General features: G+C 42.0%; 1 protein-coding gene across 5 annotated transcripts; it reads right to left on the bottom strand.

Annotated features, from left to right (window-relative positions):
* Positions 1-32: 32 nt before the first annotated feature.
* On the bottom strand, positions 33-27,880 carry LOC139560120 (mesoderm induction early response protein 1-like). Of its 5 annotated transcripts, none has more exons than XM_071376643.1 (13): positions 27,780-27,880; positions 26,872-26,896; positions 26,544-26,683; positions 22,823-23,023; positions 20,081-20,213; positions 16,757-16,821; positions 10,132-10,204; positions 9,842-9,993; positions 9,240-9,321; positions 8,887-8,981; positions 4,730-4,857; positions 3,759-3,889; positions 33-3,435 (listed from the first exon to the last, which is right to left on the bottom strand). In XM_071376643.1, the coding sequence occupies exons 1-13, from the start codon at positions 27,786-27,788 to the stop codon at positions 2,615-2,617; spliced, it is 2,055 nt and encodes a 684-aa protein (XP_071232744.1). In that variant the 5' UTR covers positions 27,789-27,880; the 3' UTR covers positions 33-2,614. The 5 variants fall into 5 exon arrangements, with proteins under 5 accessions (XP_071232744.1, XP_071232740.1, XP_071232742.1 ...); XM_071376639.1 differs by lacking the exon at positions 27,780-27,880 and adding an exon at positions 27,156-27,773; XM_071376641.1 differs by lacking the exon at positions 27,780-27,880 and adding an exon at positions 27,156-27,773 and having other exon boundaries at positions 4,730-4,776.
* Between the last annotated feature and the right edge of the window lie 6 nt (positions 27,881-27,886).

The raw sequence follows: 27,886 nt of genomic DNA, 5'->3' as shown, positions 1-27,886 counted from the left end.
CTCTAAAACATGACATAATACAACGCAGAACATCAGTGTGAATAGATTTATTAAATATAGTCACCATTATTCATTCACAGCCAGTCTTGGTATACGCTTCACTTTAATTAAATGTTGTCATTTTCGGATGACTACTTACAGCACATAATAAAAAATAAAAATAAACTACTTGAATCAACATTATTCGAGGCTGTGCTTTTAAAGAACAAAAAAAAAAAGAAGCTTTTTGTGTTGTTTTACAAACCATTTGTGAATGTAGACCAAAGCAGGAGTAGCTTACAAAGTAAAACGTTGAGACATTAAAAAAAGCTACAGTAACACAAATGTCAAAACGCTGCGTTATTAAACCTCCACTGGAACTAGTGGAGGTTCTTCACATTGAAGCTTACAGTCAAGTTCTTTCATTCCTAATAATGAGAGCTCGCAGGTGACAAGAAACATTACTGGTGCCACATTGTCTCCAATTTCGAAAAGCGGTTTCAACCTAAAAAGACAAGTGTCACTACACTGCATCTCTCTTTTAGATGGAATCATTATCAAGTAATCAAACATCTTTTTGCGGCAAATCCATTCCCAAATGGGTCAGGGAAATGCAGAGAAATAGGAATGACTACTTTCAGAACAGCTACACTCGGAACACCTAGGAAATAAATCCTTAACAAAAGCTTACAAGAAAGATGGTAAAATACACAGATTAAAGAGACTTATCAAAAAGTGTAAGAAGTGTACAAGATAAGAAAATCTTTACAAACTTTACACAAAGTCACAGAAGTACTGTCTAGCAAAAACAAGAGAAACGAAACTATAGGAAAACGCTGACTAATAAAAATACAGCGTTCTAACCAATGAGTTATAATACAAGACATCACTGATGTCAGACGCTTTACACAAACCTCAGGGACAGACACTCCCATTAGTTCATTTCTTGCAATTAAAATGTTTCCATGGTCAGGGCAACGTTCAGTACGAAAAAAAACAGTGCAACATTCAATTAAACAGAAACGGTGCTGTTCTGAACGGCCAGCTCAAAAAAACAGAGGTTGGGGATCAGCATGGCCGCTGCTCGTTAAATATGGCCCCCATTGCTTCAAGCCACACCCACCAAACGGAGCAAACGTACCTCAAAGTCCATTCAAAGAACATTGGAATGTTTTGGGGAAACGTGTCGTTCAGTACAAACCGTTACGCAACATAGCAAACTTCAATCGAACTGAACACACCACAGGTTTCAAATAAGCAATGATGTCATGCAGCAGTGTTGCTTTCTCCACTCTATCAACAAAGAAAACAAAGGATGAAAGTGCAACATAAGCCCCGTTTATACCTGGTTCTTAGATCACAATCAGTCCTTTGTCCGGATTTTTTGAGCCTATTGGAAGCTGGGGATGATTAGGTGACCATGATGGTTTGTGGGTCAGATTGTGAATTTAGACAGGACACCAGGGTTAACACCCCTACTATTAGGATAAGTGGCATGGGATCTTTAGTGACCACAGACAGGACACCCGTTTAACGTCCCATCCGAAAAAACTGCACTCTACACAGGGCAATGTCCCCAATCACTGCCCTGGGGCGTTGGTATATTTTAGACCAGAGGAAAGAGCGCCCCTCCAACACCACTTCCAGCAGAATCTGGTCTCCCAACCAGGAACAACCCTGCTTAGCTTCAGAGGTAAGCCAGCAGTGGGATGCAGGGTGGTATGCTGTGATCTTGTCCACATTTTTGGACAGCTGTAGATGATTAAAAGACAGATTGCGATCAGATCTTCCTGACCACCTCCGGAGACAGTCAGGCACCTATTGTGTTTGGATCCCATTTTAATACTACGTGTAAATGCATATCTGAAAATCTGGGCACAATCAGAATGTGGACAAGATCAGAATAAAGAATGTATGTTAACGCCAGGTAAAAATGAGGCTTTAGTGTGCCTGCAACAGCGCCAATCCGCCTGCATATCGATCGTCCCGTCGAAGACCTAGAACCCTCAACATCGCCCCTTTCATTTCTTTGTTTCAAATGTCTTGGAAAGCAAAATACCCATCAATCATAGTACATTTATTGGAAAAAATATATACATATTTTTCAAGTAAAAAAATACCACAGGCGATTTTTATTCTAATACAAATAGGGGAAAAAACATTTTCTTTCCGTAGAAATTTTCGAGATCGGTCTCCAAAAAAGTGAATAAGGAGAATGAGTAGAAGAATCCGTATGAATTATGAGGTGGTAGCAGGTAGGAGGAAGGGAGGGGTGCAGAAACTGTGGTACTTTGGATGTTTGGAGCGTTGGAGGTTTTGCTGGATGGGGGATGAGGCAGGGCTGTATGTTGTGCCCCTTTTACAATCAGGCCGCTGCCTTCCCTCCGTTTGCTGGTGTGGTCCAGCCGTGTTTGGTTGGTTGGTTGGTATAGGTCGTATTCACTAGGCCCAAAACGAGAAAAAAAAAACAGACCAACAGGGATGGACTACCTGAACTTGTCCAAAAAGAAAATCTAGTTTTATTTTTCTGTTGCAAAACGTTTTGCTGCGGTGTGCACTAATGAATACAACCATGTTATTTTTATTTAGGTTTGGTTCTGTGCGCTTTGACCTCTCTGAGAAGGGGTCATCATTATCATTTGTTCTCTTGCTGGAGGGTCGTCAATGTTCTGGAGGGTTCTGGTGGCTCCGCCTCTGTCCGGCACCTCTTGGCCGGCATGTCATCGTAGTGACCGTTGCCACAGTGGGGCTCCAGGGAGCCATTCCTGTCGTGGCTGGGAGTGGCGACCACTGCCTCGCAGCTGCTGGACTCTTTGTCCGAGGTGGTGGGAGGAGGGAGAGCCTCCAGAGATGGGTGGGGGGCAGTGTGAGGAACATCCAGAGAGGGGTGAGGGGCAGTGTGAGGAACATCCAGAGAGGGGTGAGGGGCAGTGTGAGGAACATCCAGAGAGGGGTGGGGGGCAGTGTGAGGAACATCCAGAGAGGGGTGAGGGGCAGTGTGAGGAACATCCAGAGAGGGGTGAGGGGCAGTGTGAGGAACATCCAGAGAGGGGTGAGGGGCAGTGTGAGGAACATCCAGAGAGGGGTGGGGGGCAGTGTGAGGAACATCCAGAGAGGGGTGGGGGGCAGTGTGAGGAACATCCAGAGAGGGGTGAGGGGCAGTGTGAGGAACATCCAGAGAGGGGTGGGGGGCAGTGTGAGGAACATCCAGAGAGGGGTGGGGGGCAGTGTGAGGAACATCCAGAGAGGGGTGGGGGGCAGTGTGAGGAACATCCAGAGAGGGGTGGGGGGCAGTGTGAGGAACATCCAGAGAGGGGTGGGGGGCAGTGTGAGGAACATCCAGAGAGGGGTGGGGGGAGGTGAGCCCGTTGAACTGGACGGATTCTGCTTTGACGTCGTTCGCCACCGTGGATGATTGGGAAGCTTCTCCCGAGCTCATGTTGTGACTCACTAAACCTGTTGGAGGAAAGATAAAGAGCTGTGACTCACTAAACCTGTTGGAGGAAAGATAAAGAGCTGTGACTCACTAAACCTGTTGGAGGAAAGATAAAGAGCTGTGACTCACTAAACCTGTTGGAGGAAAGATAAACCGAGTGAGCTGAGACGTCATGAATCATGTAAGGTACTGTCAATATAGAGGCACACAAGGGTCTCCACTAGAATTCACATGAGAAATGTTCTCAGTCACTAACAGCATTTCATGTAGCTCCTTGAATTGATGTTCCCTGAGTGTATTTCTCCCCTCCACAATTGCTCAGGGACTGTGTGTGTTCCCCTACCATTGTGGCTGCTACTGCCGTCCTCCCTCTCAGAGTGGCTGGTGCTGCTGTTGGAGGTGGTGGGAGGGGGCGAGGCCCCCCTGCTGGACGTGGCGCTCTCCGTCTCGTCCAGCAGCCGGTCCATGTAGTCCCTGAGACACACAGGGATAAGATAAATAACATTATTTTAAACAATTAAGTCAGCACTAACTACAGCCTGCCAGTTTAGCCCTTACACTAATCACACCACATGCATACTCTGTTCACACTACTAAGCCATACTAGGCTGGCCTGGTTACGCCTCCAGGACCATGTGATAAGAAACGTCCAAGCCCGCATAGTACAGATCAGCTTGGCAAGATCGTGATAACAGGGTATTAAATTCACACCCCTGGAACATAGTGTCAACAGTAGCTATGGTTCCCAAAACAAAGGTGATCACACATACTGAGTGTGTATTGGTCACAGGGAATACCCATTCATGACAAGTTACATTTCATTTCAAATAATATTTTTGTTGCTACATCGCTACATCGTTTTTTGGACTTATAAATGAATGATATGTACACATTTATTTTTGAAGAATATAACCGATAATCAACAGTCATACCGCACCAGAACACCAAATATAAGCTTGTTTAACTCCAATGTTTGAAAACAATGTAACCAAACACTGTATAGCCTCAAAACATGGTTAGAACTATACATCTGGTATCATGGATGGTCAGCTTGCATGCGTAGCTCGGTCTATGAATTTGAGAGGGGTTACATGTCTTCAGCCCCATCCCTCAGCTTGTTACCGGGGCGGGGAGTACGCTTAACTTTGTCTACTGCTGATTGCCGTTTCAAAAATACATTTCAGAATCAGGTAAGCAAAAATCTAAAATATATATAATTTTTATATATAAAAAAACATGTTATACAAATAAGACAGTTGTGGACGGAAGTCAATATTCAAAACAATTAGCTTGGTCTGGTGAAAAGAGACTTACGTGACCCCGGGGTGAAGGCTGTATTTCCTTTTCCCCAGCCTGCTTTGCTGTGCAAAGAAATCATAACGCTCAGACTTCTTCCACATGTAATAAAAGGCCACACATTCTCCTACTGACCTAGTTCTCACCTGAAAAATGTAATATCAGCAGACAACGAGAGACATTATTACCATCGCCTTCCAGCGGTGAACTCAATTCAATTTCAACTCCCCAGTCAAGTCTACGAGGGACGAGTCGAAATGCAATATGTGAATTGAAAAAAAAACAAGCCTTTTTTTTTTTTGCTTTTCAATTCATGAACTGAATTTCAAATCCTTACGAGTTGGAGGTTAAAATGGAACTGACCCCACCCTGGTCGCTTCAAAACACATGCTAAATCAACATGAAGATAAATATTCTGAAAATAAACATACTTTTAAAATCAGATACCATAGTATTTAATACAATCTGATATAATACAGTGTTTCCCCTTGGATTATTTTCAGCAGCGGTGGAAAAGTTAGTGGGGGAGGGACTTGGTAGTGGGCATGGCCAATGTCGTTGTCTTGCCGTTTTAAAGCTAATTTCCTGCAATTCTACACATTTTGCCATGAGCAGAGAGACATTTTCAAAAAATAAATATATACAGTGCATCCGGAAAGCATGCAGACCCTATGACTTCCACATTTTGTTACGTTACAGTTTTATTCAAAAATGGATAAAAAATAAATAAAGATCCCCTCATCAATCTACACACAATTCCCCATAATGAAAAAGCAAATACAGGTTTAGAATTTTTTGCAAATTTTGGAAAAAATTAAAATCCTGAAATATCACATTTACATAGGTATTCAGAACCTTTACTCAGTACTTTGTTGAAGCACCTTTGGCAGTGATTACAACCTCGAGTCTTCTTGGGTATGACGCTACACGCTTGGCACTAGAGGTCGACCGATTAAATCTACATTTTTGGACGCCGATTACATTGCAATCCACGAGGAGACTGCGTGGCAGGCTGACCACCTGTTACGCGAGTGCAGCATCAAAAGGACCTTGTGGCTGCAAGGAGCCAAGGTAAGTTGCTAGCTAGCATTAAACTTATCTTATAAAAAAACAATCAATCTTCACATAATCACTAGTTAACTACACATGGTTAATGATATTACTAGTTTATCTAGCTTGTCCTGCGTTGCATATAATCAATGCGGTGTTTGTTAATTTATCATCAAATCACACCCTACTTCAACTTCGCGAAACGGGTGATGGCGCATTCGCGAAAAAAAGCACAATTCGTTGCACAAATGTACCTAACCATGAACATCAATGCCTTTCTTAAAATCAATACACAGAAGTATATATTTTTAAACCTGCATATTTAGTTAAAAGAAATTCATGTTAGCAGGTAATATTAACTAGGAAAATTGTGTCGCTTCTCTTGTGTTCAGTGGAAGCAGAGTCAGGGTATATGCAGCAGTTTGGGCTGCCTGGCTCGTTGCGAACTGTGTGAAGACCATTTCTTCCTAACAAAGATCGTAATTAATTTGGCAGAATTTTACATAATTATGACATAACATTGAAGGTTGTGCAATGTAACAGCAATATTTAGACTTAGGGTTGCCACCCGTTCGATAAAATACGTAACGGTTCCGTATTTCACTGAAAGAATAAACATTTTGTTTTCGAAATGATAGTTTCTAGATTTGACCATATTAAATGACCAAAGGCTCGTATTTCTGTGTGTTATTATATTATAATTAAGTCTATGATTTGATAGAGCAGTCTGACTGAGCGGTGGTAGGCACCAGCAGGCTCTTAAGCATTCATTCAAACAGCACTGTCCTGCGTTTGCCAGCAACTCTTAGCAATGCTTCAAGCATTGAGCTGTTTATGACTTCAAGCCTATCAACTCCCGAGATTAGGCTGGCAATACTAAAGTGCCTATAAGAACATCCAATAGTCAATAGGTATATGAAATACAAATGGTAGAGAAATAGTCCTATAATAACTACAACCTAAAACTTCTTAACTGGGAATATTGAAGACTCATGTTAAAAGGAACCACCAGCTTTCATATGTTCTCATGTTCTGAGCAAGGAACATAAACATTAGCTTTTTTACATGGCACATATTGCACTTTTACTTTCTTCTCCAACACTGTGTTTTTGCATGATTTATTTGTTTGTTTATAATATGTTTATTATTTTCCAATAAAAATAAAATAAAAAAAGACAGCGATACAAACATTGACATTCACTGCATTGTTGAATGGGATGGCCAATTTAGAGGACAAAACAAAACTGAACTCACACATACACAAAATAAAACTAAATCCTATTAGGTGGTACACGTATAAGACAGCATATAGTAATTACAAGCAGTGTAGTTAGGCCAAAAATAAATATTGAGTGGAGTACAGCACAGAGTAGCAGCAGATCATCAAACCAATTATGAAGCGGGACTAGACCATTTATCCAGTATCGGCTGCCATATTCTGTAAAACATTGGACTTCAATTGGAGGTCTTGCATAGAATATTTTCCATATGTTTTACATTCCCTAAACCCCGTAACCACATTTCAAAAGGTAGGTACAGTCAACATGTTTTTGCATTATTTAAACCAAATTGAACATGTTTCATTATTTGAGACTAAATTTATTTATGTATTATATTAAGTTAAAATAAAAGTGTCCATTGTTCATTCAGTATTGTTGTAATTGTCATTATTACAAATATATATATATTTTTTTTAATTGGCCAATTAAATCGGTATCGGCTTTTTTTAGTCCTAAAAAAAAAAAAAAAAAAAACGTTTTTTCCCCTTCGGTCGACCTCTACTTGGCACACATGTACTTGGGGAGTTTCTCCCGTTCTTCTCTGCAGATCCTCTCAAGCTCTGTCAGGTTGGATGGGGAGCGTCGCTGCACAGCTATTTTCAGGTCTCTCCAGAGATGTTAGATCAGGTTCAGTCCGGACTCTGGCTATGCCACTCAAGGACATTCAGAGACTTGTCCCAAAGCCACTCGGCGTTGTCTTGGCTGTGTGCTTAGGGTCGTTGTCCTGTTGGAAGGTGAACCTTCGCTCCAGTCTGAGGTCATGAGCACTCTGGAGCAGGTTTTCATCAAGGATCTCTCTGTACTTTGCTCCATTCATCTTTCCCTCGATCCTGACTAGTCTCCCAGTCCCTGCCACTGAAAAACCTCCCCACAGCATGATGCTGCCACCACCATGCTTCACTGTAAGGATGGTGCCAGGTTTCCTACAGACGTGACGCTTGGCTTTCAAGCCTAGGAGTTCAATCTTGGTTTCATCAGACCAGAGAATCTTGTTTCTCATGGTCAGAATCATTTAGGTGCCTTTTAGCAAACTCCAAGCGGGCTGTCATGTGCCTTTTACTGAGGAGTGTCTTCCGTCTTGTCGCTCTACCATAAAGGCCTGATTAGTGGAGTGCTACAGAGATGGTTGTCCTTCTGGAAGGTTCTCCCATCTCCACAGAGGAACCCTCGAGCTCTGTCAAACTGACCATTAGGTTCTTGGCCACCTCCCTGATCGAGGCCCTTCTCCCCTGATTGCTAAGTTTGGCCGGGCGGCCAGCTCTAGGAAGAGTCTTGGTGGTTCCAAACTTCTTCCATTTACGAATGATGGAGGCCACCGTGTTCTTGGGGACCTTGAATGCTGCAGACATATTTTGGTACCCTTCCCCAGATCTGTGCCTCGATCCAATCCTGTCTCAGAGCTCAATTTCTTCAACCTCATGCCTTGGTTTTTGCTCTGACATGCATTGTCAACTGTGGGACCTTATATAGACAGGTGTGTGCCTTTCTAAATCATAGACTCCAATCAAGTTGTAGAAACATCTCAAGGATGATCAATGGAAACAGAATGCACCTGAGCTCAATTACGAGTCTCATAGCAAAGGGTCTGAATACTTACGTAAATAAGGTATTTCTGTTTTTTATTAATCATTATGGGGTATTGTGTGTAGATTGATGAAGAAATTTTAATTTTAGAATAAGGCTGTAACGTAACAAAATGTAGAAAAAGTCAAGGGGTCTGAAAACTTTCCGAATGCACTGTATGTTTTACATATATTTTGGAGTGGCGGCAATGATTTAGCTTCGGAGGCCTGCCGCTGCTAAATTAATATAGGGGAAGCACTGTATAAGATAGACATAGCTTACCTTGTTGGCTTGTATTGAATGAAAGTCTTTCCCATAACCTTTTAGTCCTTGCTCAAAATATCTACATTCGTCTTCTGTCCACACAGACAGCTCTTCTGTGACAGAGGGCAAAGGGTTATTAAGTAACACAACCACTGCTCCGTTCACATAAAATATAATACAACTACGACCATGTCCCGGACGCCATCAACAACACACACACACAAGCCAGGACCCATATAAGTCAAGGACAGCTTTTATCATCAAAATACTTCAAATACACCAAACATGACTGGTTAGATATTGAGAGAAAATATGCCAGATATGAGTGAAATCAAGAGCGAAAGTCAACACTAGTTCTCTGCAGGTGTTACCTCTAGCTGCCTTCACATTAAACTTCAGTCTTCTTAAAGCTTCCTCGGTGTCAAATTCACACCTGACCAACTCATAAAGTGCCTGTGGAAAGACAACATTGAAATTGTAAAGAAGACGGTTACAGACAAATTGTGCATACTACAGTCTTTATGGTAATGGCTTGTGTTCAGCAGGTGGCATTTTGAAAACAGTGAAATATGGAGGTACTAGATATGAAAACAAGTAATACCTAACTCTCAAAGTCATCCTGACTTCAGAGTCTGGAATGGCTCTTTGATAATGCGGCACAATGCGTCAACAATGAAGGGGGCTGTGCTTTTACTGGTTCTACTCTCCTCTGTCTTTCTCACTCAAACACCGACAGTCACACAAAGCCCCCCGAGCGCCACCCTCTTCCATTACAATGGTGGGATTTTCAAATCCAAAACGATGTGCTCTCAACCCCAGAGGAAAAAACAAACCTGAGAGAGAACCAATCAAACCCGCCGCACAATTTCTGAGCCAATATTGCATTAACAAACTGCCTCCAGGCTAACTGAACACAACTCTGCATGCCAGTCTGTTTGAACACTGATCTGCTCGACTGTGGTGGTCTTCATACCTGCTCATTGTCTTTGATATGGGATCCCTCGGGGATGGCATCCACTCCTTTCTCCTCTCCTGTTCGTGTTGACGCCTGAGATAAAAACTCCACAACCTTGCCCTCGGGAAGGAACTCGGGATCCCATAAAAGCTGGTCATCGTTTTCATATACTGGAAGGAGAGGAAAAAGGAGCGAGAGGGGAGAAAGCAGAGAGAAAGTCATTTTATTTCCTATTTACCTCTGTGATTGGAAGGTATTTTTCAATTCAACTTAATTAGTGCATCGCAATTGCAAACAGAATGCCTTACCTTTCTCATAGTCTTTATATTTACAAAGGCCAGGCGGTGTTTCAGCCTGATACATGGACCCAACCATGATTTCCTGTCCAGATCAAAACACAGACTTTATTTAGTTTCACAAATCAAAAGTGTGCTTCAAATGAATAGCATGTCTTTAAGGCTAGAACTACCCAGTTGCGACCCATCATTCAGGGCAGAGCCCCACCTGTTTAGCTAAAATGAAATAATCCCTTGAGTTAATATAGCCGCATACAAACATGGTCTCGAGTAAAGCAGCACCAAAATGCAGGTGTTTCAGCCTAGCTCAGTGCTTTCTGTGTTGGAGGGGCAGCCAGCGAAAACACACAGCGTAGGCGTTGGTAATCTTCTCTAGTTGCACCCGTGATTCGCTCAATGTTCTGTCACCCATGGGCACACTACATCACTGCAGAATCTACAGGGAGAGCTAGGCAGTTCAAGCCCCTTTGGGTGCTGCCATAGATTTACATTACATGCCCGTCCAAGGTGGCTCACCGTCATTGGCCACAGATAAAATGATATAAAGTCACGTAATATCTACCGTAGTTTTGATAGCTAGCAAGTTAAACAAGCAGTCATCATGAATCACGTCGACAATCTACTGGCAAATCCTTAGTAATTATATACTGAAAAAAAAGATGGACACAACATGCAACAATTTTACTGAGTTACGGTTCATATAAGGAAAACAGTCATTTGAAATAAATTCATTAGGCCCTAATCCATGAGCAGGAATGAGACCGCCTGCTGAAATAAAAGGCACATCTCCGCCTTGGCGTACAGGTGATGCCCTATCACCCTCTCCAAAACGGACCTGACATGAGAGACATGTTACTAGCATGTAGTGAGAGGGGTGGGGGGCAAGGGTGCAGCCTTGGGTGGGCATAGGCCCACCTTTTTCCAAACAAAAAGCTTTTCACTACAGACAGAAATATTGGCTGGTCTCAGACGATTCCGCAGGTGAAGAAGCCGGATGTGGAGGTCCTGGGTTGTTGTGGTTACACGTGGTCTGCGGTTGTGAGGCCAGTTGGACGTACTGCCAAATTCTCTAAAACGATGGTGGAGGTGGCTTATGGTAGAGAAAGGAACATTCAATTCTCTGGCAACAGCTCTGGTGAACATTCCTGCAGTCAGCGTGCCAATTGCACGCTCCCTCAACTTGAGACATCTGTAGCATTTTTTTTGTCACACAACTGCACATTTTAGAGCGGCATTTTATTGTCCCCAGCACGAGGTGCACCTGTGTAATGATCATGCTGTTTAATCAGCTTCTTGATATGCCAAACCGTTCAGGTGGATGGATTATTTTGGCAAAGTAGAAAATATCACTAACAGGGATGTGAACAAATTTCTGCACAAAATTTGAGAAAAATAAGCTTTTTGTGCGTATGGAACATTTCGGGGATCTTTTATTTCAGCTCATGAAGCACGGCACCAATACTTTGCATTTATATTTTTGTTCATTATAGATAAAACGGCCCGGTGCTCATCGACCATAAACATTACACAAGTTGGAAATAGCAAATTCAACAATGAGTGGTTTGCAAGGAATCAGTGGCTAACTGCAAGCATTGCAAAGCAATAACTATTGTGCTTCCCCTGCCTGCTATTTGGTGGAGAGAGTGTGTGGTCCAAGTCTGGGTTGAAGGATTTAAAACATCGGTCTGAAACTATCTCTTTTCCAAGCTTAAAATAACAAACATTCACACTATGGGCCATAAACAGTGAGTCCAAAACTATGTCTTGTATACTGCTGCATCAATGATGTAATATGCCAGGGAGATATGTATACTGTAGCTAAGAAAGTAATACTAAGTGTATGTTGTGTAGTAAGCTGTTAGTAGACCATGCGTTTCACCATAAGAATTTGGTCCCGCACCCCCTCAGGACTTAGCTTACTGTTCTGACTTGGTGGTTGAACATGTATACCTATAGCCTGTTTTCGAGAAATGTCATCATCAAATATTGTAAGAGCTTTCATTGTCTGCTTATATGCCGCCGTTATTTATCCTACGGTTCTGACTTGGTGTACAGGGAGAACACTAAGAACGGCCCATGTTCTGAATTCCTTCGCTGTCCATTTCAAAAGGGCTGAATAAATAGGCATATCGACTATGTCCGGCTTCACTTGCTCATTAATGTCTTAATCAGTATCTTATTTATCTTTTTAGGTCATGTTGGAATGATGCATTTCATTGTTTCTTAATTTGCTCATGTGCTTTTCTCCACGAGGGGATACCATATAATGTGACAGTCTCTTCACATTCATTTTTTTGTAATTATTCTTCTACAAAAAGTTTAGTAGACCCGTGTAATTCCAGTTGACAATGCAAGGGTTGTTTTGTTGGCGCAATACGCTGTCTGTGCGTTGGTATTCTGCCTATTAAAGTGTATCCTCGTGATTGTATTTTCCTTTTTTTTTTTTTTTTTAACAACATAGCCCTAATAAAATAGTTAATGGTAGGCTATCCGCATCTTTCTTGCGCTCTTCCTCTGTGGTGTCTTACAAAGTCAAGTTTAGGTCTCAACATCTTGCTGAATTTATCTGAACACCCATCTGAATCTCTGGTCGGTGTCCATTTTGTAAGTGCTGAACGATGGCCTACCTCGTCGCAGCTCGTTTTGCTTGCACTTGCTTATAATTAAGAGCTACAGCATCAGTCAAAACATTTGGACACACCTACCTCATTCAAGGGTTTTTCTTTATTTTTTACATTGTAGAATAATAGTGAAGACATCAAAACGAATAAAGTGCTAAAGAAATATATTTGAGATTCTTCAAAGTAGCCACCCTTTGCCTTGACAGCTTTGCACACTCTTGGCATTCTCTCAACCAGCTTCATGAGGTAGTCACCTGGAACGCATTTCAATTAACAGGTGTGCCTTGTTATTCTACAATGTAGAAAATTGTAAAAATATAGAAAAAACCTGGAATGAGTAGGTGTGTCCAAATTTGACTGGTACTGTAAGTGTTAATGACAAGAACAAACATTATGAATCTACTGAAAAATAAAATGTAATGTTTGTGTATTGTTCAAAAGTCAAAACTCATGTCGACATTCATTATAATTGAATGAGAATGCGTTTTTTACAGAGTTAAACAAATCAACAAGGAGTCAGTAGAAACCATATATAATTAAACCATTCAGCCAAATCAGCTATGTTTTATTAAAGGCAGTAAATGAGGCTGAATGAACTGTTTCGCTGCCAGACAAGGCTCCTCTGATAGCCAGGTGTAACAGTGGTAAGGATTCACTCCATGGTGCTGAATAGAAAGCTCCGCTGTTGGGACAGCTACATGTAGGCCCTAACAGTTTGTGGGCAACATGTGTCACCGTTAAAGTGCAAATACTGTATTGTTTAGTGTTGTGTCATGCACTGTTCCCTGTAATCTGCCCACGGGCACGCGGTGGCCCCGAGACTCCCACGCAGAAGAAATACAGGTGAAGTCTACATACACTTAGGTTGGAGTCATTAAAACTTGTTTTCAAACCACTCCACAAATTTCTTGTTAGCAAACTATAGATTTGGCAAGTCGGTTAGGACATCTACTTTGTGCATAACACAAGTCATTTTTCCAACAATTGTTTCCAGAAAAGATTATTTCACTTATAATTCAGTGTATCACAATTCCAGTGGGTCAGAAGTTTACATACACTAAGTTGACTGTGCCTTTAAACAGCTTGGAAAATTCCATAAAATTATGTCATGGCTTTAGAAGCTTCTGATAAGCTAATTCACATTATTTGAGTCAATTGGAGGTGTACCTGTGGATGCATTTCAAGGCCTACCTTCTAACTCAGTCCCTCTTTGCTTGACATCATGGGAAAAATCAAAAGAAATCAGCCAAGATCTCAGAAAAACAAATTGTAGACCTCCACAAGTCTGGTTCATCCTTGGGAGCAATTTCCAAATGCCTGAAGGTACCACGTTCATCTGTACAAACAATATTGCGCAAGTATAAACACCATGGGACCACGCAGCTGTGATACCGCTCAGGAAGGAGACTCGTTCTGTCTCCTAGAGATGAACGTACTTTGGTGCGAAAAGTGCAAATCAATCCCAGAACAACAGCAAAGGACCTTGTGAAGATGCTGGAGGAAACAGGTACAAAAGTATCTATATCCACAGTAAAACGAGTCCTATATTGACATAACCAGAAAGGCTGCTCAGCAGGGAAGAAGCCATAATGACCATTGTCATGTTTAGAGGAAAAAGGGGGAGGAGTGCAAGCCAAAGAACACCATCCCAACCGTGAAGCACGGGGGTGGCAGCATCATGTTGTGGGGGTGCTTTGCTGCAGGAGGGACTGGTGCACTTCACAAAATAGATGGCATCATGAGAAGGGAAATTATGTGGATATATTGAAGCAACAGCTCAAGACATCAGTCAGCAAGTTAAAGCTTGGTTGCAAATGGGTCTTCCAAATGGACAATGACCCCAAGCATACTTCCAAAGTTGCGGCAAAATGGCTTAAGGACAACAAAGTCAAGGTATTGGAGTGGCCATCACAAAGCCCTGACCTCAATCCTATAGAAAATTTGTGGGCAGAACTGAAAAAGCATGTGCGAGAAAGGAGGGCTACAAACCTGACTCAGTTACACCAGCTCTGTCAGGAGGAATGGGCCACTTCACCCCACTTATTGTGGGAAGCTTGTGGAAGGCTACCCGAAACATTTGACCCAAGTTAAACAATTTAAAGGCAATGCTACCAAATACTAATTGTGTGTATGTAAACTTCTGACCCACTGGGAATGTGATGAAAGAAATAAAAGCTGAAAGAAATCCTTCTCTCTACTATTATTCTGACATTTCACATTCTTAAAATAAAGTGGTGATCCTAACTGACCTAAGACAGGGAATTTTTACTAGGATTAAATGACAGGAATTGTGAAAAACTGAGTTTAAATGTATTTGGCTAAGGTGTATGTAAACTTCCGACTTCAACTGTATTAGCCCATAGAGAAGCACGAGATTGAACTTCACGCAACTTTCTAGAGCAGTGGACACCAACTGTTCGATCTCCAAGGCATTCCTAGTCGATAGCCAAACATTTCTGTAAAAAAACAACAACGATAAAGCCTTGTGTTCGTATTTGTATGCGTCTCGGGCTGTTTTCAGTAGGTGCATCCGATTCAGCTGCCCTTCGCACCGGGTAAGCAACTATTGCCATTTTGAACCATTTCATGTGTCAATGTACAAACTCTGCTTTCTCGGCCGGCCCGGAGAGCAAATCAAGTGCACTATAGGACTAACGCTGGCCAATCGGATGGCTCAGATTAGCGTGTCTGCAGTAATGTAGCAGGCATAAAAGAAGGCTACAGCAAATGTGATACTTGAGATTTCAAAACGTTTAAAACCATGACTTTTGCACGAGGCAGAAAGTTTCACCACAACTGGAAGATGGTGTCCCTCTATGGTCAGTGCACAAAGGCGGAGGTAGCGGTCCTGCTGCTGGGTTGTTGCCCTCCTACGGCCTCCTCCACGTCTCCTGATGTACTGGCCTGTCTCCTGGTAGCGCCTCCATGCTCTGGACACTACGCTGACAGACACAGCAAACCTTCTTGCCACAGCTCGCATTGATGTGCCATCCTGGATGAGCTGCACTACCTGAGCCACTTGTGTGGGTTGTAGACTCCGTCTCGTGCTACCACTAGAGTGAGAGCACCGCCAGCATTCAAAAGTGACCAAAACATCAGCCAGGAAGCATAGGAACTGAGAAGTGGTCTGTGGTCACCACCTGCAGAATCACTCCTTTATTGGGGGTGTCTGGCTAATTGCCTATAATTTCCACCTTTTGTCTATTCCATTTGCACAACAGCATGTGAAATTTATTGTCAATCAGTGTTGCTTCCTAAGTGGACAGTTTGATTTCACAGAAGTGTGATTGACTTGGAGTTACATTGTGTTGTTTAAGTGTTCCCTTTATTTTTTTGAGCAGTGTATATATTAACAGACAAACAGCAAATCCTCCATATGATTAATCTCATGGTACTGTAGAGATCTTTTTACTTGCACACAATATAGAGGAGTTGCCCCATCCTGTCTCTAGGGGTCCACAGCCCTGTATCGCTCTAACCCAACACACCCCACTCAGCTTAGAGAAACATTCATTATTGGTTTCAGGTGTGTTAGGTTAAGTCCAGAGTAACAACAGTACAGCAGACCCCCAGGGCAAGGCCTTAGCAAGCCCAGCAGCTAGGGATTGCCGTCGGAATGTTTTCAATACAGACTCCTTTTGTCGTACTGTATTCCATACGAGGCATCAGGACATAGTTTTTTAATAGTAGGCCACTCTGGTAGACCTACATTATGATCAAATAACCACAGTAGCCTACTTGACCACTGTTAAAACTAACTTAAAGCGGCTACAGCCTCAGTGTTCACAGTAAACGCGCACTGGAAGTTCCACAGGATTTTCACAACGTTTAAGTTTGCCGTCAGTAGATCTGAAATTTGCTCAGTGCCCGAAAAAAATTAGGTGGGAACATTGGTGTAGTGGCTTTGCTGGCATGCATCTAAAAACAAAAAGTTGAGTTCTCCACATCGAGATTTACACGCTAAAAATCGCCACTGGAACTACCATATCTAACGAATGATTAAACAATATATTTACCTTTTTCCAATCCTCAGAAGGGACATAATTTTCATCTTCTTCGGACTCTTCCTCTGCATCCTTATCTGAAACAACATTTGGCAGTTTGACTCTGGCACCTTTTCCACACATCAGTTCTCATTTTCAACCACTGGGTTAAAATGCATAAAGTGCCTTCAGAAAGTATTCACACCCTTTGACCTTTTTCCAAATTTTGTTGTCTTACAGCCTGAATTTTAAATGGATTAAATTGAAATTGTGTCACTGGCCAACACACAATACCCCATAATGTCAAAGTGGAATTATGTTTAGATTTCTTTTACAAATGAATAACAAATGAAAAGCTGAAATGTCTGGAGTCAATAAGTATTCAATCCCTTTGTTACAGCAATCTTAAATAAGTTCAGGAGTGAAGAAAAATCGGCTTAAGAATTCACATAAGTTGCATGGACTCACTGTGTGCAATAATAGTGTTTAACATTATTTTTGAATGACTACCTCATCTCTGTACCCGACACATCAAATCATCTAAAGGTCCCTCAGTCAAGCAGTGAATTTCAAACACCGATTCAAATACAAAGACCAGGGAGATGAGTAAAAAAAAATAAAGCAGACATTGAATATCTCTTTGAGCATAGTGAAGTTATTGATTACACTTTGGATGGAGTATCAATACATCCAGTCACTACAAAGATAGACGTCCATCCTAACTCAGTTGCCGAAGAGGAAGGAAATCGCTCAGGGATTTCACCATGAGGCCAATAGTGACTTTAAAACATGTTACATAGTTTAATGGCTGTGATAGGAGAAAACTGAGGATGGATCAGCAACACTATACTAACCTACATGAGTGAAAAGGAATAATATACAGAATAAAAAATATTCCAAAACATGCATCAAGTTTGCAATAAGGCACTACAGTAAAACTGCAAAAAAATGTGGCACAAAAATGTAATTTAAGTCCTGAATACAAAGGGTCATGCTTGGGGAAAATCTAACATCACGGAGTACCACTCTCCATATTTTCACGCATAGTGGTGGCTGCATCATGTTATAGGTATGCTTGTCATCAGCAAGGACTAGGGAGTTTTCTAGGATAAAAAGAAACGGAACAGAGCTAAGCACAGGCAAAATCCTAGAGGAGAACCTGTTTGTCTGCTTTCCAACAGACTCTGGTTGAAAAATTCACCTTTCAGCAGGTCAATAACCTAAAACCAAAGGCCAAATATACACCGGAGTTGCATACCAAGATGACATTGAATGTTCCCGAGTGGCCTAATTGTTACAGTTCTGACTTAAAATGTCTTGAAAATCTATAGCAAGACTTGAAAATGGATTTCTAGCAATGATCAACAACCAACTTGACAGAGCTTGAAGAATTTTAAAAATAATAATGTGCAAATACTGTACAACCCATGTGTACAAAGCTCTTAGAGACCCCAAAAGACTCTTAGCTGCAATCACTGCCAAAGGTGATTCTAACATGTACAGAGTAAGGGGAGTGAATACTTATAGTACCAGTCAAAGGTTTGTACACACCTACTCATTCAAGGGTTTGTCTTTATTTTTAACTAGTTTCTACATTGTATTATAATAGTGAAGACATCAAAACTATGAAATAACACATATGGAATATATAATGTAGAACCCCCAAAAAAGTGTTAAACAAATATATTTTAGATTTTTCAAAGTAGCCACCCTTTGCCTTGATGACAGCCTTGCACACTCTTGGCATTCTCTCAACCAGCTTCATGAGGTAGTCACCTGGAATGCATTTTCAACAGTCTTGAAGGAGTTCCAACATATGCTAAGCACATGTTGGCTGCTTTTCCTTCACTCTGAGGTCCAACTCATCCCAAACTGTCTCAATTGGTTTGAGGTCAGGTGATTGTGGAGGCCAAGTCATCTGATGCAGCACTCCATCACTCTCTTTCTTGGTCAAATAGCCCATATACAGCCTGGAGGTGTGTTTTAGGTCATTGTCCTGTTGAAAAACAAATGATAGTGGGACTAAGCCCAAACCAGATGGGAAGGCGTATTGTTGCAGAATGCTGTGGTAGCCATGCTGGTTAAGTTTGTAATTGTATTTAAAATTCAAGGCAGACAGTGTCATCAGCAAAGTACCCCCACACCTCCACCTCCATGCTTCAAGGTGGGAACCACACGTGGAGATCATCCGTTCACCTACTCTGCGTCTCACAAAGACCAGGCGGTTGAAACCAAAAATCTCAAATTTGGACTCATCAGACCAAAGGACAGATTTCCACCGGTCTAATGTCCATTGCTCATGTGTCTTCGTCCCATCAAGTCTCTTCTTATGATTATTGGTGTCCTTTAGTAGTGGTGTCTTTGCAGCAATTCAACCATGAAGGCCTGATTCACGCAGTCTCTTCTGAACAATTGATGTTGAGATGTGTTTTACTTGAACTCTGAGGTGCAATCTGAGGTGGAGTTAATTGCCGATTTCTAAGGCTGGTAACTTTAAAGAACTTATCCTCTGCAGCAGAGGTAACTCTGGGTCTTCCTTCCCTGTGGCAGTCCTCATGAGAGCCTGTTTCATCATAGTGCTTGATGGTTTTTGCGACTGCTCTTGAAGTTACTTTCAAAGTTCTTGACATTTTCCGTATTGACTGACCTTCATGTCTTAAAGTCATGATGGATTGTCATTTCACTTTGCTTATTTTAGCTGTTCTTGCCATAATATGGACTTGGTCTTTTGCCAACTAGGGCCATCTTCTGTATACCAACCCTACCGTGTCACAACATAACTGAAAATGTCTCAAACACATTAAGGAAAGAAATCCCACAAATGAACTTAAGGCACACCTGTTAATTGAAATGCATTCCAGGTGACTACCTCATGAAGCTGGTTGAGAGAATGCCAAGAGTCTGCAAAGCTGTCAAGGCAACGGGTGGCTACTTTGAAGAATCTAAAATAAAAAATATATATTTTGATTTGTATAACACTTTTTTGGTTACTACATGATTCCATATGTGTTATTTCATAGTTTTGATGTCTTCACTATTATTGTACAATGTAGAAAATAGTAAAATAATAAAGAAAAACCCTTGAATGAGTAGGTGTGTCCAAACTTTTGACTGGTACTTCATGTACTTCATTTTCAATACATTTACCAACATTTCTAGAAACACGTTTTCACTTTGTCATTATGGGGTATTGTGTGTAGATGGGTGAAAATCTATTTAGTCCATTTTGAATTCAGGCTGTAACAACAAAATGTGGAATAATTCAAAGGGAATACTTTTTGAAGGCAATGTAGAACAAGATCTCACAAACAATCCAATATAAAAAGCGTGTCTCGTGATGGAAGCAAAGGTGCATACTTTCAAAGTACTTGAGCGTCTGTGATCCGCGTATCAGCTCTGCCGTGCCGTGGGATTTGACGGAGCGCGTGCGACCCTCGCAGGACAACTGGTTCTCGTTCCCCATTCCTGACGAGATCTTCACCCTCTCAGTCTGAACACACACACACCCCCCAAAGCATTACACACAACTTTTTCCCCCAATGGTACATTCAAAGAAGCCCCTTTGCAGGGTGTCCACCCACTCTGCCCAGAGTGGGAGAAAACACTTTCCCTTCCTTTTGTTATAAACTATAAAAAGGCATTGAAGAAGGCAGTGATGCCGAAACGTTGGTGATTTACCCAATAAATGACTGGGAGTTTATATATGGAGAGTGCAATAAATTATATAGTTTATTCGCCGTTAGTCAGCACCTCCACACAAAGTAATTTTTCTGGGTGGGCGCCAGCTTGTTTTTTTTTATCCTTCCTTATGTTATAAAACACATTTTACCAAGACAAAAATTATTCTTCATGATCTGAATCTCTAACATATCATTAACAGTATATCCAAAAAGTCTGATTTCATAACCTAATAAACTCTGCAAAAAAAAGAAACATCCCTTTTCAGGACCCTGTTTTTCAAAGATAATTCATAAAAATCCAAATAACTTCACAGATCTTCATTGTAAAGGTTTAAACACTGTTTCCCATGCTTGTTCAATGAGCCATAAACAATTAATGAACATACACCTGTGGAACGGTCATTAAGACACTAACAGCTTACAGACGGTAGGCAATTAAGGTCACAGTTATGAAAACTTAGGACACTAAAGAGGCCTTTCTACTGATTCTGAAAAACACAAAAGGAAGATGCCCAGGGTCCCTGCTCATCTGCGTGAACGTGCCTTAGGCATACTGCAAGGAGGCATGAGGCCTGCAGATGTGGCCAGGGCAATAAATTGCAATGTCCGTACAGTGAGAAGCCTAAGACAGCGCTACAGGGAGACAGGACAGACTCCTAATCGTCCTCGTGGTGGCAGACCACGTGTAAAAACACCTGCACAGGATCGGTACATCCGAACATCACACCTGCGGGACAGGTACAGGATGGCAACAACAACTGCCCGAGTTTCACCAGGAAAGCACAATCCCTCCATTAGTGCGCAGACTGTCCAAAATAGGCTGAGAGAGACTGGACTGAGGGCTTGTTGTAAGGCAGGTCCTGACCAGATATCACTGGCAACAACGTTGCCTACAAGCACAATTCCACCGTCGCTAGACCAGACAGGACAGGCAAAAAGTGCTCTTCACTGACGAGTCTCGGTTTTGTCTCACATGGGGTGATGGTCGGATTCGTGTTTATCGTCGAAGGAATGAGCGTTACACCAAGGCCTGTACTCTGGAGCGGGATCAATTTGGAGGTGGATGGTCCGTCATGGTCTGGGGCGGTGTGTCACAGCATCATCGGACTGAGCTTGTTGTCATTGCAGGCAATCTCAACGCTGTGCATTACAGGGAAGACATCCTCTGTAACATCCTCCTCGCTCATGTGGTACCCTTCCTGCAGGCTCATCCGGACATGACCCTCCAGCATGACAATGCCACCAGCCATACTGCTCGTTCTGTGCGTGATTTCCTGCAAGACAGGAATGTCAGTGTTCTGCCATGGCCAGCGAAGAGCCCGGATCTCAATCCCATTGAACACGTCTGGGACCTGTTGGATCGGAGGATGAGGGCTAGGGACATTACCCCCAGAAATGTCCGGGAACTTGCAGGTGCCTTGGTGGAAGAGTGGGGTAACATCTCACTGCAAGAACTGGCAAATCTGGTGCAGTCCATGAGGAGATTCACTGCAGTACTTAATGAGGCTGGTGGCCACACCAGATACTGACTGTTACTTTTGATTTTGACCCCCCCCCTTTGTTCAGGGACACATTATTCCATTTATTTTAGTCACATGTCTGTGGAACTTGTTCAATTTATGTCTCAGTTGTTGAATCTTATGTTCATCCAAATATTTGCTGAAAATAAACACAGTTGACAGTGAGGGAGTTTCTTTTTTCCCGAGTTTACATCCGATAATAAGCACCAAGCTCTGTTGACAGAGATATGCTTGTTTTTGTGAGAAATTTTACAAAAAATAATAATAATAACATTAATATGAAGTGTATACTAAAATATAAAAATACTACGTCATGTCTCAAAATCGATATCCATCTTACCTCAAATGTTTTATATCCTCTGGGTTTGAGAAGAAAGAGGAGTTCAACGGTGAGCCTGTCAGTTAGCCTTAATTGTAGCACAGCATCCAGCCTACCTGATACAATGCTATTTTCCTGATTTTTGACTAATTTGTTTTTCTGGCCTCCATTGATTTAGTCACCCCAATTTTGGCCATTCTACAAGGCTACAAACTCCAATCACTTTTGAAAGGATTATGACATGAGGTTTGGACCATTTTTAAAAATGTTAGATTATGTAAATAACTAACATTATATTACCCATTGGTCAAAAGATGTGTTTTGATTGGACATCCTACCCTTTAAAAACAACAAAATCAACATTCAATACTCATGTATGAAACAGCGGCATCATCATCAACGCTGACTAGATGCATCTATCAGCAACAACTACACATTTCTGACTGAATGTGTCAACTGTATAATATGTAGTGGAGCTTTATAACAATCACATTAGAACAGTAAGGTGCAAACAAGCATTCCTTCTTTATGACTGTGTTGGTTTGATATCCTGTTATTTCAGAAGATTCATGGCACCCACCTTATTCCTCTTCAGCTCGCCAGTGTTTCTACTGCTTTCATCATTGTCCAGATCGTCCTCTTCCTCCTCTTCCTCATCCTCCAACTCCTCTTCGTCCTCAAAGTCTTCCTCCTCCTCCTCTTCTTCATCCTCTCCATCTGCTGGTGAACCGCCGCCACATCCGTACATACTCAACAACTCATGAATGGGCATCTCTCCCTCCTATGGCACAAATGGGACAACAAAAAATACCTTTTGTTACACACTGAATTTAGTGTATTACACTTAAACAGACTAACATAAATCACTGGTAAAACGTTGCAATAATAGGGTTCAAATAGTCTATATATACACAGTAGCAGTCAAAAGTTTGGACACACCTACTCATTCAAGGGTTTTTCTTTATTTTTTACTATTTTCTACATTGTAGAATAATAGTGAAAACATCAAAACTATGAAATAACACATATGGAATCATGTAGTAACCAAAAAAGTGTTATACAAATCAAAAAATATATTTTACATGATACCCTTTGTTGGCATAATTGATCTCTTTCAGGGAGAGAATACATGGTAGCATCCAGCTTAAACCAGCTCCAGCTACACTTCATCCCTGAATCCACTTGTTTAACAAGCAACGCCTCATTTTCCCCTAATTCTCTCATTACGAAAATTAACCACATACTGTAGAGGGAAAACATTAGTTCACAGATAGTGGTTAGTTTGTTAGCTAGTTAACATTTCACACAGATTCCCAGTGTCCGGTAAGCAACTAACGCATTATAACATTATATACGGCATGGAGTCGTATACCAGTGAATACTATAGCGAATTGGTCAGGTTACTAACATTTGCGCATCTGATGTTGTAACGTTAGCTAGCTAACGTTAGCTGTGTGACTTTATTAGCCAGCTAATTTTCACACCATAAACTAAATTATATGATCAGTTAAGTTGGTCGACGTGAGTAAGACCTTTAAACAGGTCGACACACGAGGCTGTGGGGCCTGACGGATTACCAGGACGTGTGCTCCGGGCATGCGCTGACCAACTGGCATGTGTCTTCACTGACATTTTCAACATGTCCCTGATTGTGTCTGTAATACCAACATGTTTCAAGCAGACCACCATAGTCCCTGTGCCCAAGAACACAAAAGCAACCTGCCTAAATTACTACAGACCCGTAGCACTCACGACGGTAGCCATGAAGTGCTTTGAAAGGTTGGTAATGGCTCACATCAACACCATTATCCCAAAAACCCTAGACCCACTCCAATTTGCATACCGCCCAAACAGATCCCCAGATGATGCAATCTCTATTGCACTCCACACTGCTCTTTCCCACCTGGACAAAAGGAACACTTATGTGAGAATGCACACCCCCATTCTCATCGACGGGGATGTAGTGGAGCAGGTTGAGAGCTTCAAGTTCCTTGTTGTCCACATCAACAAAAAACTAGAATGGTCCAAACACACCAAGACAGTCGTGAAGAGGGCACGATAAAGCCTATTCCCCCTCAGGAAACTAAAAAGATATGGCATGGGTCCTGAGATCCTCAAAAGGTTCTACAGCTGCAACATCGAGAGCATCCTGACTGGTTGCATCACTGCCTGGTACGGCAATTGCTCGGCCTCTGACCGCAAGGCACTACAGAGGGTAGTGCGTACGGCCCAGTACATCACTGGGGCTAAGCTGCCTGCCATCCAGGACCTCTACACCAGGCGGTGTCAGAGGAAGGCCCTAAAAATTGTCAAAGACCCCAGCCATAGACTGTTCTCTCTACTACCGCATGGCAAGCGGTACCGGAGTGCCAAGTCTAGGACAAAAAGGCTTCTCAACAGTTTTTACCCCCAAGCCATGACTCCTGAACAGGTAATCACATGCCCCCCCCAACCCCTCTTTTTACGCTGCTGCTACTCTCTGTTTATCATATATGCATAGTCACCTTAACTATACACTCATGTACATACTACCACAATTGGGCCGACCAACCAGTGCTCCCGCACATTGGCTAACCGGGCTATCTGCATTGTGTCCCACCCACCACCCCCTCTTTACGCTACTGCTACTCTCTGTTCATCATATATGCATAGTCACTTTAACCATATCTACATACTACCTCAATCAGCCCAACTAACCGGTGTCTGTATGTAGCCTCGCTACCTTTATTGCCTCGTTAATGTATATAGCCTGTCTTTTTACTGTTGTTTTATTTCTTTACCTACCTATTGTTCACCTAATACCTTTTTTTGCACTATTGGTTAGAGCCTGTAAGTAAGCATTTCACTGTAAGGTCTACACCGGTTGTATTCGGCGCACGTGACAAATTAACTTTGATTTGATGTTGCTCAACATTTCTCTGGCTAGGTAACGGAGAATTTGAGCCAGCTAGCAAGATACTTAACAATGCTAACAATACTTGTTCCACCACACTTTCTCCCTCACAAACTTAACAAATGCCAGTTGTTTTTCGGGTTACAGCTCATGAAGTACACTTCATCACCTTCTAGCCCCCGTCTCCGTGGTCAGGCTTCTCACGCTACCTCTTCGTTATCGTTCAGGGGACGCACTGCTGTAACTGGCAAACTGCCATTCCACTCTCCCGCTGTCTTTCCAGAGCGCTGATGATGTAACTAGCAAGTTGGTTGTCTCTTCTCTCTTCAGTCGCATGCTGCATTCTGTTATGTGAACGATTGGCTGAGCCTTGGATACAGCCAGTATTGCTCCAAACGCCATCACTCGATCGCATACAGCCAGTATTGCTCCAAACGCCATCACTCGTTCGCATACAGCCAGTAGTGATCCAACCCCCCCCCCCCCCCCCAAAAAAGAACTTCTCATCGGATCTACATGAATCACGTAGGTCACGAATTTCACTGAATAGTGACTAGTTTGCATGCCTGAGAGTAGGTGAATGGATGATCTCCACATGTGATTCCCACCGTGAAGCATAGAGGTGGTGTGTTGGTGCTTTGCTGGTGACATTGTCTGTGATTCATTTAGAATTCGATACACCATTCCATCTGGTTTGCGCTTAATGGGACTATCATTTGTTTTTCTACAGGACAATGACCCAAAACACACCTCCAGGCTGTGTAAGGGCTATTTGACCAAGGAGAGTGATGAAGTGCTGCATCAGATGACCTGGCCTCCACAATCACCTGACCTCAACCCAATTGAGATGGTTTGGGATGAGTTGGACCGCAGAGTGAAGAAAAAGCAGCCAACAAGTGCTCAGCATATAGTATGTGGGAACGCCATCAAGACTGTTGGAAAAGCATTCCAAGTGACTACCTTATGAAGCTGGTTGAGAGAATGCAAAGAGTGGGCAAAACTGTCATCAAGGCAAAGGGTGTCTACTTTGAAGAAACTAAAATATTTTGATTTGTTTAACACTTTTTTGGTTACTACATGATTCCATGTGTTGTTTCATAGTTCTGATGTCTTCACTATTATTCTACAATGTAAAAGATAGTACAAATAAAGACAAACCCTTTAATGAGTAGGTGTGTCCAAACTTTTGACTGGTTCTGTATATAACTAACAGGTTACTGTTCACAGAGCCATATTCATTAGAGCATGAATACTGTAGCAAAAAGGTTTGCAACGTAAAACAGAAACGAGTGTTTCATCTTGGACAAACTCAGGTAGTCTCTCCCTGTTTCAGTTCATCTTCTTCCAGTGTATGAATACAACCCAGGATAACTTTCCAACCACTAAATGAAATGATTTTGAGACGCACCCGGGCAAGGTCGTCGATCTCATTGCTAAAGTTGGTCTCTCCCTCGAGCCTCTCCTCCTCTTCCAGGGTGCGTTCGTCGTCAAAGTCGTGGACGAGCATATCTGCTGAAAGATCAAACTCACGGTCCTCTGCTGAACCTCCTGAGGAAAAACACACCAGGAAATTTCAAGAGGAGATAGTCGATGATATAGTGCTTCATGGTTAATAACGAAAATATTATTATGACAGTGGGATTTGTTCAGACCAATTTTTCTTCATACGTGTTAATGTTCTAATGAGGATTTAAAAAAATGGCACATTCATTAAAAAAACACACAATAATATTTACCTGGGCTCGTACTCCCAACGGAGGGCTAAAACAAAACACTCACGATTAGTCAGAACCACATACACAAGTACAACACACGTAGCTGTAACTTTGCTATAACTTTTCGGTTCAGAGATACTTTCAGTAAATTATGCGGTTTTCTGGAGGAGGCCAATGTCGTCTACAGACAAAAGGCCCGAACAAAAACATAAATAGGAACTACGATACAGTAAACGGATCATCCGTCTGCTAACGTTAGTAGGGTAGTGGATGGAAGGCAAAGTAAAAGCGCGCCTGAAACTTACGACTGGCTCCTTGTTGGCTAACGCCGACGTAAAAATGTATATCAGTGACAGTAGTTTTTGTTTGGTTGTAACAAGGAGACCTCTGATGATCAGGCCAGCATTGAAACAAGTCAAATCAGACATTTCAAGTGAGCGATAATCAAATGGATTGTTCTCTCACAATGTGGACACTTTGAATGATAGATAGCTAACGTTATTTGCTAGCTCCCTGCCTCAGTTAACTAATCACATAATTACTTAGCTACATAGTGTCGCTTTCAGTACGCAGAATACCACCAGGTCAACAAAAAAAATGCAATAGCATCCGAAAATATGAACTTTGATCCTTTTCGAGTGGGTAACGTTAACGCTCGTAGTCAGCCAAGCTTTCCCAACAATAGCTACGTAGCTAGCTTAGCATAGCCATCGCGCTAACTAGCCAGGCATCATCGCTAAAACTGAAGTTTGCAAAATAGAATTTATGGAAATGAGACAAGTTTAATATTTTAAAATGTATATTGCTTCTCCGTATTTTAGTACATATTTATCGCTTCTCATTTGGGGCCTGTGCACCCGACAGAATCAACTCTATAAACCTAAAAACATTCTTATTTTCCCGAATATTTATTGGACTTTGCGTCCTACCTCCGCCATGTTTGAAATCCTGTAGGGTCACACTGGGGGTCAGCGATTTCCCGGATAGACTTGTGCTGCAGGCCGTGCTATCTGGGATCCTTGGGATGTCCCTTCCC

Source organism: Salvelinus alpinus, chromosome 30, assembly GCF_045679555.1.
Source record: "Salvelinus alpinus chromosome 30, SLU_Salpinus.1, whole genome shotgun sequence".
Taxonomy (NCBI): Eukaryota; Metazoa; Chordata; class Actinopteri; order Salmoniformes; family Salmonidae; genus Salvelinus; species Salvelinus alpinus.
The sequence above is the reverse complement of the archived record's forward strand: the minus strand, read 5'-3'. Positions and strand labels throughout refer to the sequence as shown.

Coding starts and splice junctions, on each gene's coding strand:
- LOC139560120 (XM_071376639.1), bottom strand. CDS start 27,278: ATGTCTGATTTGACTTGTTTCAATGCTGGCCTGATCATCAGAGGTCTC. Junction 16,822..20,080: donor GACGCTCAAGTACTTTGAAA/GTATGCACCTTT, acceptor ATGTTGTTTCAG/ATAAGGATGCAGAGGAAGAG. Junction 3,890..4,729: donor AGCCTTCACCCCGGGGTCAC/GTAAGTCTCTTT, acceptor TGTGTGTCTCAG/GGACTACATGGACCGGCTGC.